Below are 22,002 nucleotides of genomic sequence, written 5' to 3' on the forward strand. Positions count from 1 at the left end.
CAGAATAGAGAATTGAACCCAGCTGTACTTTTGTTTTATCTTTTAAAATTCAAATTTAAAAATTTTTTTAAATTCATTTTTTTACTCTAGCTTTGAGATTGAAAGTAGGTTAAGACTGGGGCTCATACCCTGTTAGAGAAGATGGTGGTGGGCTAAGAGCGAGCAAGTGAGAGGCATTTCAGAGCATTACTGCATTCACTGCACATGTAATTAGAATGCCTACTGTGTGTCAGGCTCTGTGCCAGGCCAGGTATATAGTGATCACAGCCATAGCCTGGCTACCCTTAGGGAGCTACTGTTTTGTAGTGGAAATAGGGAGTTGTTTTCTGAGATTTTAGCTATGTAAAAGGAATGAAGCTATTTATTTCCAGATGAACTCAGATTTTTTATCTTTAAATTTAATTTCAGATCTCTCATTAGAAAGACATTTGATTATTGGAAGAATTATACCTTCTTCTTTTGGCTCATTTATTTTACAGAAAATAAAACGCTGCTTTTGCTATCCTGGGAGCTTATTCTTACTTAATGGGCCAGCTAACAGGGTAGGAGTACATGAGGTAGAGGGAGGCAGGAGGTTGGGAGTAGGGAACAGAGAGATGGTTTTACTTTTTATTAGTTAATCTGGAAGGGTAATGTTCTCCTTACTGTCTGCCTTATTTTGTTTCATCTCCTGTAAAATAAGAGCCTTCCTCTTTTGTGGAAGTAAATCATTTCGTCTTGAAGGCTCCCTTTAGTTTGCCTGGAAGGAAACTCTAGGGCCTGTTGGACGTGCCTCCAAGAATTTCAGATGAATAGGATAATATTTACTTGTTTCATTCATCTTCATCACCTTAAAGGGATATTTGTCATTTCTAGCAGAGGTCACTGTTCTGCCCCCCCTCCCCCTCCCCCACCTCTCTTCTCTTTTTCTAAATTATAATCATAAATAATGAGTTTCATTCACTGCTCCCTGCCAGCGAGCTGCTAATTACGCAAAGTACTGCTTGTAATTTACACAGTAATAAACTGTAAATTTAAACATTACGGCACTTTAAGTTAATAATTTTTCTGCAGTAACAAATAGCTCATTTTTCACCCATCTTTTCTGTTGGCCCCACTACTATGGCTGTGTCTGTGACCAGGAGGCACGTGCCTAAGGGAGGAAAAATGTGAAGAATACACTATGTGAGACCTTTTCATTTAGCTCCACTCCCACCCAGAATCTGACCTCAAATTAATTTTTCTGGAGTCAGTTCTGCTAAAATGCGTACCCTAATATTTTAGGCTAGTCCACACAAATGAACTAGCGATCCACATAAATGAAAAGCGATCATAATGTTTTCCCAGAAACAAACGTGTTTGAATAACAGGCTTCACATTCTTGACAGTCATGCCCGTGACTTATGCGTTCTCATCTTCACACTTACTCATATGTGGGTACCTCTTATTTGTGTATCATTGGTACCCTTCCCCAGGTACTGTGGTGACATTCATTGTAAATATACTCAAGTTAAATGAAGGGTGAGTGCCTTCTGCCATTTTCCAATTTTTTGGAGATGATTAGTTTCTGAATTGCTTTTGGTGTTATGGGTAAGCTTTCATATTACAGTCTTGAGAAACCTAAATTTAAGAACCAATTTATACAAACTATTTTACTTTAAGAGATGATGCTTAACAGACAAAAGGCAGGGTAGCAATTTTTGTAAGTTCTAAAATTCCTTTAACATGTATGCATTAGTCACCAGATTGTAGGTGTTACCAGTGAGGCCTGGGTAGATTTCCCATTATGAAGGCTATTGGGGCTGTAATCATACTTTCCTAGAAGCTTGGTGTGCTAGCCTATTAAAAATTGGCTGCTGTTGGACTTTTTTTTTTAAGTGTTCTATTTCCATATACTTTAATAACTTGCTGTATTAAAACATATAGTAAACAAGGTTTATAATGACTTTTTTGGAACACTGGGAAAAATAAGGCTAGGATCACATGTACCACTTTTTAAGATAGATTCCCATAAAAAGAAATAAACTTCCTGTTAGATTTTAAGATTGACATTTGACATGTGCCTTTGAGGTTGCTGGCACAGTTGTGGGAAAGTGTGAGCCTGGTGACAGATCATACTTTACTTCTATGGTTAGATGACACTCTTGTCTTCCTTGCCTTTTCAGGAGACCAGCATAAGTACGTTGGGTACTGAGAGGATAGGCCACATTATTAGTGACCCTCGGCAGAAAGAGTAAGTGCTGCTTATATATTTACTTATTATCCCAGCCTGTTCCTTGGAGGAGGTAGAGGGAAGTTTTATGGAGGAACCTAGAAATTGGGCTTTAAAGCTGAACGAGAAGATCTTAAAGATTTGTGCTTTACCACGGTTAACATGGCTAACACCCCAAACCCATGAGAGTGATTTTTTTCCTTCCGAGACTAGTTTTTCTTTCTTTGCTGTTTGTATGTGTACAGGTGCTGCATTATAAAAGTAGCCTCCAGTTAGGATGTTTTTTTTTTAACTAATGAATGAATTAATTTACATTGAGGTAAAGTTCGTATATAGCATTACATAAGTTTCAGGTGTACACCATCATAATTCAGTATTTGTATCTGCTACAAAGTGATCATCACCATAAATCTAGGTACCATTCATCAGCATAAAATAGAGCCTTTTCACCCACCCCTCAACCCCCTTCCCCTTGGTAACTACCAATCCATTCCCTATATCTATGAATTTGTGTTGTTTCGTTTTATTCATTCATTTTGTCTTTAGATTCCACATAAAAGTGATATCATACAGTGTTTGTCTTTCTCTGATTTACTCATTTAACCTAATCCCTCAAGGTTCGTCCATGTTGTCACAAATGGCAAGATTTCCTTCCTTTTTATGGCTGAGTAGTACTCCATTATGTATGTGTGTATTTATGTATACACCACATGTTCTTTATCCGTTCATCCATTGATGAACACTTAGGTTGTTTCCATACCTTGGCCTTTGTAAATAATGCTGCAGTGAACATAGAGGTGTATATATCTTTTCAAGTTAGTGTTCTCATATTCTTTGGATAAATACCCAGAAGTGGAATAGCTGGATCATATGGTAGTTCTATTTTTAGTTTTTTGAGGAATCTCCATACTGTTTTCCACAGTGTCTGTGCCAGTTGACTTCCCACAAACAGTGTACAAGGATTCCCTTTTTTCTACATCCTTTCCAGCACTTGTTATTTGTTTTGTTGATAATAGCCATTCTGACAGGCGAGGTGATACCTCATTGTGGTCTTGATTTTCATTTCTTTGATAATGAGTGATACTGAGCATCTTTTCATGTGCCTATTGGCCTGTATGTCTTTGGAGAAATGTCTGTTCACATCCTCTGCCCGTTTTTTTTTTTTTCTTCTTATTTATTTTTATTTTTTATTTAATTTTATTTATTTTGAGAAAAAGAGGGCATGCATGAGTGGGGGAGGGGCAGAGAGAGAGAGGGAGAGAGAGAAAGAGAGTATCCCAAGCAGGCTCCATGCTGTCAGTCCAGAGCCCAATGTGGAGCTTAATCCCGTGAACCGTGAGACCATGACCTGAGCCAAAACCAAGAGTTGGACACTCTCCTCTGCCCATTTTTTAATGGGATTGTTTGGGGTTTTTTTGTTGTTGAGTTATATGAGTTCTGTATATGTTTTGGATATTCTTTATTGGATATATGGTTTTCAGTATCTTCTCCCATTCAGTAGGTTGTCTTTTGGTTTTATTGATGGTTTCCTTTGCTGCACAAAAGCTTTTTAGTTTGATGTCGCATTTGTTTATTTTTATTTTTGTTTTCCTTGCCTTTGGACTCAGATCCAAAAAATAAAAAAATAATAATCAGAAGAGACCCGTGTCAAGGAGCTTACCACCTATGTTTACTTCTAGGAATTTTATGCTTTCAAGTCCTACATTAAATTCTTAATCCATGTTAAATTAATTTTTGTGTATTGTGTAAGATAGTGGTCTAGTTTTCTTCCTTTGTATGTCGTGGCCAGTTTTCCCAACATCGTTTATTGAGGAGACTGTCTTTTCCCCACTGTATATTCTTGCCTCCTTTGTCATAAATGAATTGACCATCTATATGTGAGTTTATTTCAGGGCTGTTTATTCTGTTCCATTAGTCTATTTGTCTGTTTTTATGCCCATACCATACTATTTTGGTCATTATAGCTTTGTAGTATAGTTTGAAATGAAGAAGTGTGATGCCTCCAGTTTTGTTCTTTTTTCTTAAGATTGCTGTGGGTATTCGGGGTCTTTTGTGGTTCCATACAAACTTTAGAATTATTTGTTCTAGTTCAATGAAGTATGCCATTGGAATTTGAATCTGTATGTTGCTTTAGGTAGTATGGACATTTTAAAATGTTAATCCTTCCAGTCCATGAGCACAGAGTATCTTTCCATTTAGTTGTCTTCAGTTTCTTTCTTCAGTGTCTTAGAGTTTTCAGTGTACAGGGCTTTCACCTCCTTGATTAAATTTAGTCCTGGGTATTTTATTCTTTCTGATGTAATTGTAAATGAGACTGTTTGCTCATTTCTCTTTCTGATAGTTCATTATTAGTGTAGAGAAACACAACAGATTTCTGCATATTGATTTTGTATCCTGCAGCTTCTTTGGATTCATTTATTAGTTCTAACAGTTTTTTGGTGGAGTCCTTAGGGTTTTCTGTGTATGGTGTCATGTCATCTGCAAACGGTGATAGTTTTACTTCTTTCTTTCCAGGATGTTATTTTTTTTTTAATCTATTTTTTAAATGTTTATTTATTTAGTTTTGAGAGGGGGAGAGAAGGAGAAAGCAGGGGAGGGGCAGAGAGAGAGAGGGAGACCGAGAATCCCAGACTCCGTACTATCAGCATAGAGCCTGATGAGGAGCTCAAACTCATGAACGGTGAGATCATGACTTGAGCCGAAACCAAGAGTCAGACGCTCAACTAACTGAGCCACCCAAGCACCCCTCCAAGATGTTACATTTTAAGCTCATTTTTCTGTCTCTTAAAATTCTTTTGTTCAAAATGGGTGATTGCCTGTATACTCTCCTATGCTTTTCCCATGTTTAGACCTCTATCTAGAGAAATAGAAATCTCTTTTGTCTTAACTGCTGTGGTAAGTGCAGCTGGAAAGCCTGTGTGCAGCTATAGGAAAATGATTCCTCCCTTTCTTATGACAACCTTGTCCCCTAACGTGATTGGCTGTTTGTCTCCTACACACTTGAAAGTCAGTGTCTAGTTATGATCCTACACTCATTAGCCTGGTCGAATTCGTAATTAACAAAATAGGCAAGATATGGGTATGGTTTGCGTTCTTGTTGAATTTGGGGATCCTCTTGTCACCACACAGCTGAGATTATGGTGTCACACCATAATCTTGAGTTTGTTTTTAGAGGGTCCAGGATTTCACATTTCATTACAAGACTTTTTCCTTTGAAGAGTTATTTTTCACAAGAAGTTTGTGCACGTCTATCATGTCTTTTCTTTTCTACAGTTCCTTCTTTTCCCCAGTTCTTTCTGTGTCTTCACTTTGTTATGTCAGAGTCCTTTTTTCTTCTCCTCCTCTATAATTTCCAACCACTTCTTTTATTTTCTTTCCTGTTGTTGTCTCCCTCTCTTTAGTTTCTGGTTACCGTCAGCTGGGAAAAGAGAACGAAACCAGGTAAGATTGCTTTTCTTTGTCATCTTTAGTTTATCATTTGATTTCCTTTTCTTTAGAAAGAATAAAGCATTGGCTTCTGATTTTCCCCACATTTCTGCTTGTGCGCATGAGGTAAGGTTCCCGTTCCCTGCGTTATTCTGATTTCTTATAGAGGACTGTTTTCTAAAATTTTCTGATATTCACTGATAAGAACTATAGCTAATTCCCCTTTTTAGGTTCAACTGTGCTTTTCAGTTTATTACTTATAATGTATATTTCATAGGAATCCTGTTTTTATTTTAGTTTTGAACTTTGCAGTAAGAAATCAGAATGAACCTCATTTGCGTATGGTTTAGTTCAGCACCAGCATCCTACGCTGAGAAGTACAATGGTGAAGCCTGAACATAGGAGACAGAAGAAGGTAGAGCTGCTGTGAGTGAAGTAGTGGGGTCAAGGCCTTAGAGCCGTGCCCTCGTAGTCACTTAGTCTTTTCCCCAGCTACCCCTGCGGAGGGCCCTTGGCAAATCTAGGCCTTTGTAAGGGTCATAATTTAAAAATTACTGCCAGTGACTATCGATGCGTTCCTTTCACGTTTGAAGCTTTTGATTTTTGGGGGGAAGAGAGGTTGCTTTATCTTGATTAGTTATAAAGTAGATAAAGACTGGTAGGTAAAAATCTCAGGCTTACTGTTGCTCAGTGTTTTTTGTTTTGTGTTTTGACCACTTAGGACTTATTAAATTGCTGTGCAGTGTAGACTTGAAACCTTCCTCTTGAGGACACTCTTTCAAAATGAACCAGAGCAGGGGTAGACCTAACTGGTGTGTATTCATGAGATGCTTTTAGATGGTGTGTGGACATACAATTATTTTAAGTTATCATTTGTAATTGGAAAAAATGTCATCATCATATCAAACTTGTTCCTTAGAAACATAGTAAGGGCAGGCTGAGTAAAAATAATTGATATGAAGAAAATACTAAGTAAATAACAGTGCAGGTTGTGGGCAGAGAAAGAAGTCATTAAGGCGGTGAGAGACTGCAGCTTGGGAGATCCTGAGCCCGAGCACTGTTTGCAGGGGAGGATCTAAAGGCAGAAGAGGACCTGTGTTGATCACCCAGTCCAGATCTGTTATTTACAAAGAAGATTTAAGTGATTTGCCCAAAGTCCTGCTTCTTTCTAAGTTCTTTTGAAATTACCATTCAGAGTTCTTCTGGTCTTAAGATATATTTAGTTTTGAAATTTGGAGGTGAGGGGCATTATTTATTCTAGGGAAAGTCCAAATAAAGCTAGAAAATGGAAAGTAAGGTACTTTTTTTATAGATTATATCCAAGTTTGACCCTCACAACCACCTTTTGAGATGATTAGAAGTTTTACAGAAGAGAAACTGGAATTACCGACTGAAAGCAATATTTCATTTATGCCCCCGGTAATCCTGTAAAATAGGTAAGACAGCAGTGCACCCCCTCGTACAAGTGAGGACAGTAAAACTCAAAAGAGATTATGTAATTTTTAATGTATGAAAACTCAGTGATAGACTGAAATTAAGTGTTAGGTATTCTAATTCTTAATCAAGTTCTGTTTCTACTACACTGCAGCTGGTATGTGCTAACCAGTTATTTACTGGAAACATTGGCCAGGATAAAGAAAGAAAAAGGTAGTTTCATGCTAGTTTTCTTGGGAACAAGGGCCAATAATCAATAGATAAGTTCCTGTTATGTCATATAGAAAGCGCTATCTTCTGCCATTTAAGTAATTACCAGGTATTAGAGGTTTTTGAAAAATTGTTATTTACCAAGGAGTAGCCTTTTTGGGGGTATGTGGGATCAGGTATGCTAGATTTGTGGTTAAAACTTTATTGAGTGGTGTCTGTTATATGGCAAGAGAGTCGAACCGTCAAAGGGGCAAAGTGATCAAACAGAAAGTCACCTTTTAGAATCAGATCTTTTTCATGTAAGCTTTGCTAAAATAATCTCATTTATCCCTGCAGTTTAATCCCCTCTCCCCTCTCTACTCCTTGGATGTTCTGGCTGATGCTTCTCACCGAAGATGTTCACCAGCGCACTGCTCTGCCAGGTAATAGTCTTCTAGCGATGATTTTCTTCCAGACAATACCATTTCCTTTTTTATAATACTTTTCATATTATAAACTATGTTTGTGTATAATATCCAATTTGATCTTTACAACAACCTTTAGAGATCAGTAGATGTTTTACAGATGCAGAAACTGAGGCACAGTATTGAAGTACCTTTCCTGTGATCTCACGGCTAGTATACGATTTCTGTCTCAACTGTGACCTAAGTCTTCTGACTTGTATTTCATATTTCTTGTGCTAAAAGCCCCATCTTCAGAGAATGTTATTACCGGTCCTTGCCATGACCTGCAAAACTCTGCGTAATTTGACTTCTGCCCGCATATCCAGCTTCCTTTCATATACTCCTTTCTCCTCCCTGGGGGAGAGGTCCAGCTGTGCTAGAGAGCTCAGCTCCATTTTGTTCGTCACAAATAGCAACCCTTTTCTGCCTCTGAAGCCTCACACTTGTTCCCTTTGCCTAGACTGCCGTGTTAAGCCTCTTCTCACGGTTGACTACTTCTCATCTCAACTCTGGGAGGACCTCTCAGACCATCCTATGTAAAGGGGCCACCTCCATCACTCTCCACTCATTGATTTCTTTCTGCTAAAGCTTTATCACGGTCTATAATGATTTGCTTGTTGGGTTCCACCTCCCCGCCCAACTTTTTCTCCTGTCTCTTTCACTACGATATAAGCTTCAAAGTGTAGGGACCTTGTTTTATCTTGTTTCCTGATAATATCCTCAGCACCTAACACAGTGTCTGGCACTTACTAGACATTTGGTATGTTTGTCAGAATGAATCCTACACCTCTCAGTATAAATTCTCTTGAGTTAGGTGACATGGGAAATAAATATGGTTTTAATGGTAGCATCCCCTAGCAGGGTTATTGTGCACAAAAGAGGAGCTAATTGGCTGAACCGTAGAACTTTTATTATTTCTAGTGGCACAAAGAATTCCTTTCCAAGGTTCTGATGTGTTGTTGGTTTGTTTGTTTTTCTTTTTTCTTCCTGATTTGTTCTTAATTGGCTGTGTTCATAAGATTAGGGTACAGGCACAAGAAATTATACTTTCATGGATGCAGTGAGAACTTCACTATGGGCTATGCTAATAAACTCCGCACCATAACCTACCACCAACTACCAGACCTTCTATTGGAGAAGTGGCGTTTCAGTGGAAAAAGTCTTTTCAAAAGAGAGACCCTCACAAATGGTGTTACTGGAAATGTGGAAAATTGTGGGACGATTAATAAACTACTTCCATAAGGCCCTCTCTTCAGTAGCACGCTGTTTGTCCGTCGTCCATTCCTTCAGCACTTGCTGACTGCCTCCTGGGCCCCAGGCCCTTTGTGTAGGCACCACCCTCAGGAGCTTACATTCTCTTGAGAAAGTCAGGTGTGGAGATTGATAGCTACAGCGTGGAACGCCAAATGTGTAAAAGATGTGTGCCAGAATGCGAGGAAGCACAGAAGAGAGGCTTCTAAGAGGCTGAGGGGGGGTTTCTTAGAGGTGGTGATCCTCAAGCTTGAAAGACCAAGATTTCAGTCCATAGAAAAGCAGTCCTTCAGCTTTTTGTCTTCATACCAATGGAGTCATGGCTGTGTCTACTCTTTGGGAAGACTCTGACTAGCACTGTATTGTGTCCGATGCAGAAAGCGGATTCTTTGCCGTCCTCCCTCTACGTCTGTTACCTAGACCCCGTGCCATCCTGTGCTGAGATCAGTATCCATGCATTTATCAGTCAGGTCTCCTGTTGCCTCTGAAGCCCTGGCTGGAGTGGGTGTCAGTTTTTTGTCTCTTTGTGTATCTCATTATCCACATCGTTGTCTTGATTCTCTTGCTGGTGGTGCTGGTGGCCAGACTTGGAAACATAAGGCAGTCTGGGCTGTGCTTCCGGTGTAGTCTGCTGTAGAGAAATATTGCTTATTGCTTTAGACCATTGCTGAAAACAAGGTGAGAGGGTCTGGACAATGCTAGCTTATCCTTGTCCTTCTAGGTGTCATTCCCAGGACACTGGAAGTAAAGTGAGTTGCATTGTTTGGGGCAGGGGAAGACATTTTTTAAACTTACATTCACTATCTGATCCTTAAAAAAATGGTTTTTTGTTTTAAATTGTACATAGAAGAATCCAGCAGCACATAATTTTGTTTCTATGTGTTACATACATAAAGAGTGTGCAAATCTTTTACTCGTGAGGGTGCCTGATTCGTAAAGTTTGGCAACCATGGCTCTGTGGGAAATGGCTAGCACAAGTGACCTCTAAGCAATTTTTAGAAAATGTGGGTGATGAAATCCTGAGCCCTCAGGGCATCCTCTCACTCCCTTGAAGTTGGGGTGGGGAGGAGTTCCCTGCCCAGCAAGGGGTCAGTTGAGAAGGAGCCATCTAGCTCCAGTGTGGCTGAAGGATGAGATGGGATCCAGAACTGGATGGTCAGCTTTGTACAGCGTGGACACCATTTAATAAAGCCTGGAGTCTAGGAAGGAATGTTAAAAGAGTGTTGGTGGCAGGGAAGAGGCAGGTGAATGACTGTATTAAAAACTGTTTCGAATGGAAATTTTATCTTTTTCTTGTTCCATTTTATTTGTAGTAGGAAAAGATTTCTTTCAAAGCGTCTGGGCAGCCCTGGGAATTTCACACCCATCATTAGAACGATTTGTGTGTGTGTGTGTGGTGACTATGTTATCATTAATGGTATAATTTTATTTTGCGAAGAGAGAAGTGTTTCCTGTTTTATCACAGCTTTCCCCGAGGAGGGCTGGTGTATTAATTTGCTGTATTGCCTCCTGGCTGTTCCCAGGCTGTTTTTCCTCTTCATCATGGAATTTTTAATGGCCCTGGTGCCTCTTGGGAAGCATGTGAGGAAGAGTTCCTCAGGGAGTGCTTCCCTTTTTTCACATGCCTATAATTACTCTCCTTTAAGAGCACAAAGAGTTTGATAATCATGCCTGAACTGTGAAGGTTTCCTCTTGTCGGGTTACTGAGCTGAGGCTGCTTCCTGCCTGGACATTGCCTGTTCCACTCTCTCACACACTCAACTGTGAGAGAGTGAGGACCCCTCAGTCACCCCCTCACTGCTGGCACTATTCAGCTCTGGTTCTCAGAGTGAGGCTTGGGGGCCACTGGGAGGCCATGACCTCAGGTACTCTCTTGTTTAGTATTTCATTGCTATAAACAAGGAAATCATGGGACTGTGATTTTAAGAGAACACTACTGATGTGTCATTTTAATACAGCCCAGATGGCAGGCAGGCACAGTTGTTGGGCAAGGGAGTCTTTGTGGTCTTTGTACCACCTAATAGATCTGTGGGTTATGAGGTTTTCGGAAATACCACCCTAGAAATAATTAAATTTGGTGGTTTTCAACCCTGACTGCACTTTTGAATCACCTGAGAAGCTTTAAAAAATATGTCCATGTTGAGCCCCACCCCAGAGATGCTGATTTAACAGATCTGGGGTGAGGTCCAGGCACTGGCATTATTTAAAGTTCCCAGGTGACCCTAATCCGTGGCCTGAGTTACAAATTATTGCCCTGCCTGCAAACGGTTTTATGACTAGTGCTTTGTAATTTGCTTAACAGGAAGTCCCATTTCGTAATTGTGATTTGGTGTTGCGTGCATGATTCCTTAGGGGAGGTAGGACGCTGGACTCGTCTTCCCTTGGAGAGCTGCCGAGGTGAAGAACAGGGTGTCAGGGCCTAGCATGGTGCCCAGCACGTTGTGACTCACCGTCGGGGGGACTTGCTGGGCAGGTGTTGGGCTTGTCGGCAGGGTGCACGGAAAAAATTTGTCAACCCACTGTCTTGGATTGGTTGTTTTGGTCACTAGTATTGGGATGTTGCATTAAAGTAGTGATACTTGTTATCGGTGGTAGGGATTGCTGCAGCTCCAACAGCAGATGGTGTGATTGGTGTTCTGGTGGAGGCAGCGGTATTGCTGTCAAGGACACGGTTCTAGAATGGTAATAAGGAGCGAGTGCTGGAGGCAGCTTTTCCCAAAATGAGAGATTTATTGATCAGGAAGGATAGCTTTTCTTCCATTATTGCTGTAGAAAACCATAACTAGAACTTATCAGTTGTTAGATCTGTCTGTGTGATGCACAAGTCCTCCGTTGTAGTTTTTGAGTGTCTTGTGACAGTTCTCAGTTTTCTCCAACTGTCCTGACCTTTCCTCTGTTGGGGGTGGCGATTTGATGATGTATCACCGCTTCCATTTATCCTTCTTTTAAGTTTCTGATCTCATATTAGTGGGAGTCCTGGCAGTCCCAGGTAAGAATCTTAGCTTTACCTGGGCAAATGACTTAACCCCCCTCTCCCTCAATTTCCTCATCTTTAAAATGGAAATATCAATTTTTATGGGGCTAGTGGGGATCAAAATGAAACAACATATTTGTTTAGCATACTGGTAGCTAATATTATTTTTGTTACATGGTTACGGCTTCTCCCCTGTCTTTAGGATAATTGCAGTTTTATAAACTTTGAGTCTGCTTCCAGAGTCATTTGCTAATGAGATGTCGTACAGATCCTTGAGGTGCTTAAATGGCTTAAATGGACTATAAGAGGAGGCATTTGGACAGTGTTTGGGTAAAAAAGAGACCTTTCTGCCCATTAGAGAGTTGAAATATGATAGGCTCTGCTCATTGTAATTCATTTTATCTGTTTCACAAACGTTACGATCTGCATATCAGAGTTGTGTGCCCAGCTGGCTGTGCCACTTGACAAGGAGTTTCAAAGAGCAAGAAGAAGACTCAATTCACGCTGTTAATTTTGACCTTTGGAGCCACAGTAAACAGCCTCAGGTTTTACCTCAGGGCTTAGGGGAAAGAACCTTTTATTAGTCCTCTATCTGCTAGGGATGCTGTGACGCACAGCGGCCCTTGCCCATCTCTTTAGTGCCTGAGTTGTGGCCAGGTGTGAGGAAATGTTTCTGCTGTGATATTGTCCAGAAAGCTGCCCAGCCCTACTGGAACTTCCCGTCATAGAGTACACAACTCTTGAATCTTTTGTCCTTTACCAGATGGTCTTGTCGACAGCACCCTCAGCCGGCTGGCATCTTACTGCCTAAGTGGAGTGACGAAAAGCATTTTCCCTCTCTGGCCACTGTAACAGACCCAACTTTCCAATCGATGCACAGCTTTTCTGCTCCTGTGGATGGCATGAAGCCACTCCAGGATATGCCAACCTTGGCCCAGGCCGGGGAAGGAGAGTACACGGAATTTTCAGGTGCTAGTGAGCACTTAGTTACAGACTGTCAAGGGTTAGGTTTGAGTGAAAACACTAGTGGAAATGCTGGGATCTCATCCTGTTAGAGAAGCCTCTTCTGTGCCCTCTCATTGTGAAGTGGTTTTCTGTCCCTAACTGCTGCTCGTGTCAGGCCCGGACCCTTTCCTGTGCGCAAATCTGAGAAGACGGTTCCTACTGGGTGCTTCGTCAATGTCAGTTAACCCCGAAGATGAAATCACATGTGAGGAAGGGGCTTCTTCATTTCTCTAGATTGGATCCTCTTTTCCTTCCTTTTACCCTAGCACTTTGTTCTTGGATTACAGCTCAGTGTCTGGCATCTGTTCATTCTTTACGCATTGGCCTTCCTCACTGTGTCCTGAGTGCCCGGCGGACGGGCCTTCGGCTCAGTCATCTTGTGTGTACCCTCTCCACATTCAGCAGAGTGCTTTACACAGGGTAGGCCTCCATAAATTTTTGTTAAAAATAATTGAGGGGAATAGATTAGTAATTAAGGAGAATAATTGGAATATATGATATATATGACCTTTGGTCCTTAGAAATATCAATAATTTTTTTTCTTGATGTTACTTGTTTGTATGTGTTTAAGAAAAAATACAGCAAATAAATACCTTTTCACGATAAATCTTATTTTTATTTCCCATATTTAAAAAGTGAACTTTTCAATGATTTTTAAATGAGTGATTTTTGAAGGTGAACTATTTCTTAAATTAACTTGCCATTGGCAGGTAGACTGTTTTCTCTCCTCAGAAGCGACTCTAAACATCTTTGTTCTAAATCTAAAGCAGCCACTTCAGTTATTTTTTGCCAACATTGGTTCTATTAAACATGCATGTATTTCTCAAAGTAATTTTTTTTCCCCTAAAAGTACATTCCTGCCCCAGGGACATAGTGATCTGCCCAGTTTCCTAAGTAACACTGCAGCTTGAACGGCTCACCTGATCTTTCAGTTACCTGTACTAAAAAGTAAAATAGAAATGTTGTGTTTATGTGTGGATATACAGAATGCTCTTTCAATTAATTGCTAATGTTCAGCATTCACCTTCACATTTATGAAATGGATTTAGTTGCTTTTCCTGAAGTAAGGATTTTTAAAGAGTGTGTTTCTTTTCATACTCACCACCCCCCCTCCCCCATCAGTTCTTTTTGGCAAATGCTGCTGAATGTGATGTTTTTAGGGGAGGTACTCTTGCTGTGGAAGGATCGCGCCCCAAGAATGTGGAGGCCCCGATCAGATGAAACAGAACGAGCATAGCTGGTCTTTTCTTTAGATTAATTGCTCGTATACTGGGGGACAGCAGTTTTATTTAAATTACTATTCATTTCGTCATTCTGTTATTAAGTTAAATTTTTAGATCTCTTTTATTGAGTAAGTTGGCTTTGGGAATTTGGCATATATATATATATATATATATATATTTTTTTTTTTTTTTTTTTAACTCAGTAATTTTCACAGCAGATAGAAGCTTATCAGAATTACCTGAGGAGAAATTTCAGACTAAGCATATTACGGATTCTTCTCCCACCCCAGCATGGTGGGACATGCATATTTTGTATAAATCTTCTTATGTGATTCTGATAACCATTGCCGATCCAATGGAGAAGAAGGTTTAAATTTTAACCTGGTAGAAATTTTAGCTTAACTGATACGTATTCTTTTTGCCCCCTGCATAATTGAAAGGTCCCTCCCCTACATACAGTACACGATTTGCAACAAAGAAACACCTGTGTAGTGCTCTTGACAGAGAGTTAAAAAAAATCTAGTTAAATCTTCCACCCTTTCTACCTACAGTGGAGGGGCTCTCTTTCCCTGTCCTTTGAGAGACCTCGATTGTATATGTTGTCTCTTTTCAGTTTCTATCTTGTGAGAGTAGACAAACTGAGTAACACAAAGAAGCAACACGTTGAAAAGAAAGGGGGCCAGAAAGGAGTTAAATACTCTTAAATGAAAGTGAGTATGGGAGGAAGTCCATTTTTTTTCTCCCCTTTCCTTGATTCTTTAGGTCTACTGTTTCTGATAAGGAATTATTTGGGATGGTTCCAAAATTGGAACTGCCTCTTCAATAGGAAGCGGTGGCTGCTCATTGCACACCTCCATGCTTGGGTCCCCAAATATAACACAGGGGCCCTCCCGGCCCCCAACGCAGATTGCTCTCCACTCCTGAACAGGGCTGCCCTCGTGTTCGAAATGTGCTAGACAGCGTGGCAGGCTCTGTTTCCTGTCTCTCTTAAATCCTCTTGTGCCGAGCACCCAGCTTCCTCTTTGCTTTCCCCAGGCTCTGGGTTTCCAGGTTCCTGGGTCCTCTTCCCTTTTTGTCCTCCAAGGTTCCTCCCAGGCAGATGGAGCCCTCAAAGGGGAAAATAGATTTTCCCAAGCTGTAAACTCTGCCATTACTAGTGTTCAGTTAAAACCAAAGAGAAGGAAAATGTCTTACTGTCCTTTATAATAATTTGACTGTCTCCCTTCTTCCTTTCCCAGACCTTTACCAGGAAGGGACGTAAGGAGAGACATATATCCCTTCTGTACTCAGACCTAAGATGTGATGTTATTCAACTTCTGAAATAGCTCTCCAGCCTGGAAATTGTCTTTAAGAGAAATGTGTTAAGAGGGAGGGAGCATTAAACTGTGTTTTAGGCATGAACATGGCTTCTCTTTATCCCTGCCTCAGTTTCTCTGTTATCTAGCTCTGTAACTAGAAAAGCTGTGTGGCTGGAAATAGGGCCAGGCTACAAGGTCCTTTAGGGAAGAGACTGCCTCTTTTCACCACCTCAGTAAAAACAGTGAACAATAAAAGAAGCAAAAAAACCCTCCTGAATAGAAAGGAAATAGTCTGTGTAACGATACATACTTTTACAACAAAATAAGGTGATTGACTTCATCAACTTTATTACCTGGGTCTCTTAGAAAGCCTTAGGTTCTTTCCTAAGTTACCACAGAGGAATTTACAAAATTTGAAGGATTTAGAATGTTCAAGGTAATAATTAAGAATGGGAATGGGGTGATAAAAGTCGATCATTTACCACAGAGACAAGTAACAGGCTGGAGGCTTAGCAGTAAGGGGGCATTTAATGTAGGGCCAGTTGACCCTAAAGCCCTTACCATCACTGAGCAAGGAAAGAGTGGGGGTCAGAGAGCCATGGCCCAGAGGGACAGGGCCTCGTAAGGATCACCTGAGCCTGTGAGGCCACAACAGCCCCCTAAGGACACTGCAGGATGTAGTGCAGTATAATAATCTGTATGCGTAGTAATAGGTAAGTGATACTTATTTTTATTTTACTAAAATAAGCATTTAAAAAAGCACCATATTTCTGCTTAAAATGATTAAAAGTATAAATATTTTGGTATATCAGTGATTCCATCTTTTTATTCCCAAATGTGTCAGTTCTTGAAAATGTGAGATAAATGTCACTGACTCGGTCAATAAAAGAGTGATAATATGGGCCCTTACCCATCTTACTGACATATATCAAACATGCAAAGCTGTGAAAATGATGAACGGTGTATATATAAAAGGCAGTACTTATTTAGTTCAGCCCAAGTTGATACTCTGAGAATTAATATCTTTAAACCCTTTTGAGGGGTGCCTGGGTGGCTCAGTCAGTTAAATCGTCCAACTCTTGATCTCTGCTCAGGTCATGATCTCTTGGTTCATGAGATCGAGCCTGCGTCAGGCTCTGCACTGACAGCGTGGAGCCTGCTTGGGATCTCCTCTCCCCCTCTCCCTGACTCATGCTCACTCTCTTTCTCTCTCAAAATAAATAAACCTTAAAAAAAAAACCAAAAACCTTTTGAGTACTTACACTTTGCATTTTGCATCTGTCTCATAAAATTCGGCACTTTGTAAACACTGACCTTGAAGAAATAATGTTTTGTGGGTTTTGTTTTATTTTGTTTGCAAAGGTTTTTAAACTAAGCTTTTTAATGAAGGATAATGAAGTCACATTGAAATAACCTGTATCCGGATCCAGACATGGAACATTACCAAAAAGAACCCCAGAAACTCCTGGTGCTTTGTCTAGTCACTATCCCTCCTCCCCTCCACTCCATAGCTCAAGGGTGACCACTGTCCTGACATCTAACAACGTAGCTTAGTTTGAAGAAAGGATGTTAACATCTAATCTAAAAAGTTTTGGAGAGTCTTTAATGAGCTTAAGGTAAAGAAGAAAACATGAATATATACTGTTACTCTTTCTTTATGAGACTCGTCTGTCTGAAGTACTTCAGGAGAAGCATGCTTAGATTAGAGCCAAGTGGAAAATTTGAGTCTGGATCTGCGTGTACTCAAGTACCTCATCTGTGGAAAAGATGGAAGCCATATTCTGTACATTCCTGTATTTTGATAAAAGACAAAACTTTGTCGGGTCACTCTCTTTTCTGCCTGTGGCTTTGACTTCAAAGGGAATTCCCACCTTTCTCTGTAGATGGAAGGCCAGTCTTCCTTTGGTATTCTGCCATCTATGTTTCTTATTATTAATCAACATGCTGGTTTATTCCCAGGACTTTGGTAAGGTATGGAAAATGAATTGTTCTCTCTGCTTTACACATTTGTATTCACATTTCACTTCGGGGGCTCTTTAACTCTTCATGGGATACTTAAAAGTTAGCTCTTTTTCCATTTAGAAGAGAGTGATCGATGAAAGGTGACTTAGATGGAATATTCCAAAATACGGGCTTTATACTATAAATCTCTGCCTGTTGTAATGTTCTTTGCATTCTGAAAATCTTATGATTTCAGTTAAAGTCTTATCTTTTTTTGTTTATAAATTGAATTGATTCTTAAGCTTTTGCATTTAGAGAAAAGAACGTATATACTTGCATGCTTTTTAAACTGTGGAAGTTGCCAGATTAGGGGCCCTCTGAATAGGAAAATTTGTCCATTCAACAGTTGTCTGGGTACTTTGTTAACTAGGTGCTCTTAGATTTGACGGAGGTTCTAGTCTTAAGACTGATAAAGTATATAAGCCAATTTGACAATAAATTATATTCATAAAAAAAAAAAAAGACTGATAAAGCCATGAAGGATGCCTGGGTGGCTCAGTCAGTTTAGCGTCTGACTCTTGATTTCTGCTCAGATCATGATCTCCTGGTTCGTGGGATCGAGCCCTACATCAGTCTCTGCACTGACAGCATGGGGCTTGCTTGGGATATTCATTCTCTCTCTCTCTCTCTCTCTCTCTCTGTCTGCCCTTCCCCAGCACATGTGCACACACTCTCAAAATAAATAAATAAACATTAAAAAAAAAAGACTATTAAGCCATGATACTTGATCCCCAGCTGGGACTACCAATTAAGAGTTCATCTGGTATAATTTTACTAGATTCCTTTTTATATGTTATATACTCTGGCTATTTTTTAAAAATTGTGGTAAAACATACATAACAGAATTTGCAGTTTGAACCACTTTTAAGTGTACAATTGACTGGTTTCTAGAACTTTTATTCATTAGTATCAGTTCTAGTCAACAGATATTTAATGGCCATCAGCTAAGTACCTTGTGCTGAGGTTAGTAGATCAGTGGAAAATTATGAAAGGAGTATAAATATGGTCCCTGTTCTCAAGGAGATTAAGCCTCATTAGTGAAACAAGATATATGTATACCAGTTAAATAATGATTCATGGTCAGTAAGGCCTCGAATGTTCAAGGAAAGCTTTGTGTAAAGGTGAGAATCAACTTGGTCCTTCATCGGGTAGGGTCTGTCTAGTTTGAGAGGAAGGAGGAAGTGGGCAACTAACATCGCAGGCCAGCTGTTTCAGCGTTCAGTCCATTGTCTTTCATACAATCTTTTGCTTTTTTCCAGCCGTGAAGCACTCACTGTTTTGTTTTTAAGTTAAGCTGACTATTCTGATGAGGGAATATATTATTAGCAAGAAATTAATATTTAAAAAAATCACAGAAATCAAACTTACCTAACTTGTGATACAGACACTTAAAATCCAGAATTATAGTGATAGAAGGGTTAAAATCCCTATTAAAATTCTGTGCAAATATCTGTGTTCATGCAGCATTAAACTTTTCAGTATATTACCACTTGGGAGTAGGTATTTCATTAGTGAGTTTAGAACAATTGCAGTTATAGTTTTTATGAAAAATAATTGTACAAAAATCAGCATGCAATGAAACACATTTATTGAAATTAATCTTGAGTGTCTGCTATTCTGAAATTAGGTAAAAAGTTTAGAATGGGTATAGATTGTGCATAAAAAATGAGTTATGGTTAATCCTGAATAATCTTGTACTTGACAGTTGATGACAAAGGATGGTACCTGACTTGTTAGTGTATGTCTGTAATGGGTCAGGGATTTTATCTGGGCCGAACATAATGTCTTAAAATAAGAATAACAAAGTGAAAACAGTGTTTTTTCTTTCTCACATCTGCAGACAGGCAAACATACACTTGGGACCCCCATGTTCACGTGACATCAAGAGGAAACGGAAACCTGTGGCCACAGCATCTCTGTCTAGCCCAAATGCAGGTAACTGTATGTAGTTATCATTTCTTGAGCACTGGTTGTGTGTCAGGCGCTAAATTATGTTTTATATACCTTTTCATCTAACCTTTATAATAAGGTAGGTCATTTTATTCCCATTTTGTATGGGAAAATGAGAACCTGAGAAAGTAATTTGCCCAAGGTCATGTACATGGTAAGAATTCAAACCCAGCTGTCTCTAACCTAGAAGTCTGTGCTTTTTCACTGTGTCCTGTGGCTTTCTTGAGTTTGAATCCCAGTATTCCACTGGATCAGCAATCTTTAGTCATCTGTGCTTTTGTTCTACCACAGACAAGGAAGTTAGGTCTGTGTTAATGAAAATCCAGATAGGATGGTGGTTTAGTCAGTAGTCAGGGAGCCACATGGATTTATTTACTTTCTTATTTGGTTCACAGTACAGTGCATTCTCACTGTTCTTATTTGTAGTAGAGTGCTAATACTTTACTATCCATGGAATTTCTATTTAAAAACTATTTTTAGGGGCACCTGGGTAGGTCAAGTCGGTTGAGCGTCCGGCTCTTGATTTCAGCTCAGGTCATGATCTCACGGTCGTGGAATTGAGCTCCGTGTCCAGCGCAGAGCCTGCTGGGAATTTCTGTCTCCTACCTCTCTCCCCCACTCGCATGTTCTCTCCCGCTCTAAAAAAACAGCTTTCAAGTTAAAACCTGTTCATTTTCGGGGCAAAACCAGTTGATTAGAAACTGAAATAGTGGTTCTCTTTGGTGAGCAGTAGTGACCAGGAGAGGACATGAGGAAGTCTTCTAGGAAAGGCTGTATGTCATCCGCTAGGTAGGGTTACATGAATATATACATATGTAAAACTTCATTGAGCTGTACATTAATGATTTATGTACTTTATGTATGTTGTTCTTAAAAAGGGGGGGATGACTATTATTTATATCAGAGAGAATATCGGATGTTTGTAGGTATTTTTCTTTGGAGTTAAGAGAAAGTAGTTAAACATAGTTGGTAATCAGGAAATTTTTGTGTTATTTCAATACAGTTTAGGATGAATTGATCTGGGTAAAAAGATCATATCTATTTGTAGGATCTGTCAGAAATACCTGCAGTTATTTTCTTGATGATGGTGAATTCACCCTGAGGGAATTGAGTATATCATAGATTATTTTATTTTCTTCAGAAAATACTACATATTATATAGATCAGAGCAGTTGATAGCTGAGTAAAGAGTAAGCCTCAGAAAGATGGGGAACTCTGTCCTCCCCCCCCCCCTTAGTAAGTTTCAGTATACATTGAAATTGACTTTCAGCTTCTGTTTGGGGTGGCTACTGGACAATCTTATCACAGATCTGGTAATTATAGTAATTTTTTCCAGTGATTTCTACATGGCCATGCCCTGAGCTGATTACTTTCCATGCATTATTTCACTTAATCTTTGCAACAACTTATAATGTAGATGCTGTTTGTATTCCCAATTTACACATGAACAAATTGAGGCTTACAGAAGTTAAATCACTTCCCCGAGGTCACATGGGTGATAAATTGCAGTGCCAAGGTTAAACCGGTTTCCCTAGGACTCTCGAGCTGCCTTCTTACACACTTCAGGTGTTCTGTGTTATATAAGGTAGAATTGGTTCCAAACAGTGACTGTATCAAAACCCACCCAGATCCTCATTCACTCTATGGTATTGAAAACATTAAAACACAATCTCCCCTTTTTAATCTTTTTTTTCCTCCTTAATATCTAGCTTCTATTTTTAGGTTTTAATTGTTCATAAGACAAGAACTGTTGAGAAGAGTTTAAAATCCTTGTTCCATACTCAAATCAGGAAAGGTACTGGGAGGTATTGAATAAGACTTGGGGCATTAAACATTTCTCCTACTGAGCTCAACCCCTCCTCTCACTTGTTGACTAAGGTCTGCTTCACTGAACATTTTTTTTTTTTCTATCCACAACCCGAGTGCCCCATGGAGGTGAAGGACATAGCCCGAGCCCGCACCATCAGTCAGTAGAACAAATGGGCTTGCTCTGCCTAACATCGGGCCATCTCGGATTCCACCTCTTTTATAGAAATGAGTGATGAAGAGAGGTGCGTTCCGCTTTGCCGCTGTATTAATACACATCAGGGGCCAGCTCCTGGCACTAAATCACGCTACTGCATACATCTGTTATCGGACTCTTCACCAGTGTGATGAACAAGACTGCAGATAGAGGCTTCCTTGTGTCATTCTTTATAGGATTTTCCTAAAAGAATAAATAGCTCAGATCTCTGCCAACACTCTCCCCTGTCACTGTGATGAATTCAGCTTCTTTCTTAAACATGCAGCCACAAATCTTTTTCCTTTTCCCCTCCCCCACTGGTAGAAAGTTTTGAGTTGAGATTGACTGAATTTAAAGGTATTAATAAGGCTAGAGAGGTGAAGAGCGGAAGGGAGTAGCTTGTCTTGTCTTTTTATATTAATACTAAGAAAAGCCAGGGGAAAAGGCCTTTCCATTAGGTCGTTAAATAGATCTTGAAAGTGTAGCACCTTTATTTTCTTCTTTTTATGTCCACTTCCCTTCTCTTTATGACTTTATAACGTACACAGGTGTCTGGCACACAGAGCCACCTTTGGAGTTTAGCGAGAAACTGTG

General features: G+C 39.8%; 1 protein-coding gene across 7 annotated transcripts in view; it reads left to right on the forward strand.

Annotated features, from left to right (window-relative positions):
• GPATCH2L (G-patch domain containing 2 like) overlaps positions 1-22,002 on the forward strand; it is a 152,191-nt gene that overhangs the window by 103,077 nt on the left and 27,112 nt on the right. For 5 of the 7 annotated variants that reach the window (XM_053224752.1, XM_027066216.2, XM_027066214.2 and 2 more), the window contains 4 exons: positions 2,145-2,212; positions 5,689-5,743; positions 7,598-7,683; positions 19,297-19,391. In XM_053224752.1, the coding sequence (XP_053080727.1) occupies positions 2,145-2,212; positions 5,689-5,743; positions 7,598-7,683; positions 19,297-19,391 (304 nt within the window). Of the gene's footprint in view, positions 1-2,144; positions 2,213-5,592; positions 5,633-5,688; positions 5,744-7,597; positions 7,684-19,296; positions 19,392-22,002 lie in introns of all 7 variants that reach the window. The other 2 variants (XM_027066215.2, XM_027066219.2) reach the window with 2 other exon arrangements.

The sequence above is a fragment of the Acinonyx jubatus genome, chromosome B3 (assembly GCF_027475565.1).
Source record: "Acinonyx jubatus isolate Ajub_Pintada_27869175 chromosome B3, VMU_Ajub_asm_v1.0, whole genome shotgun sequence".
Lineage (NCBI taxonomy): Eukaryota > Metazoa > Chordata > Mammalia > Carnivora > Felidae > Acinonyx > Acinonyx jubatus.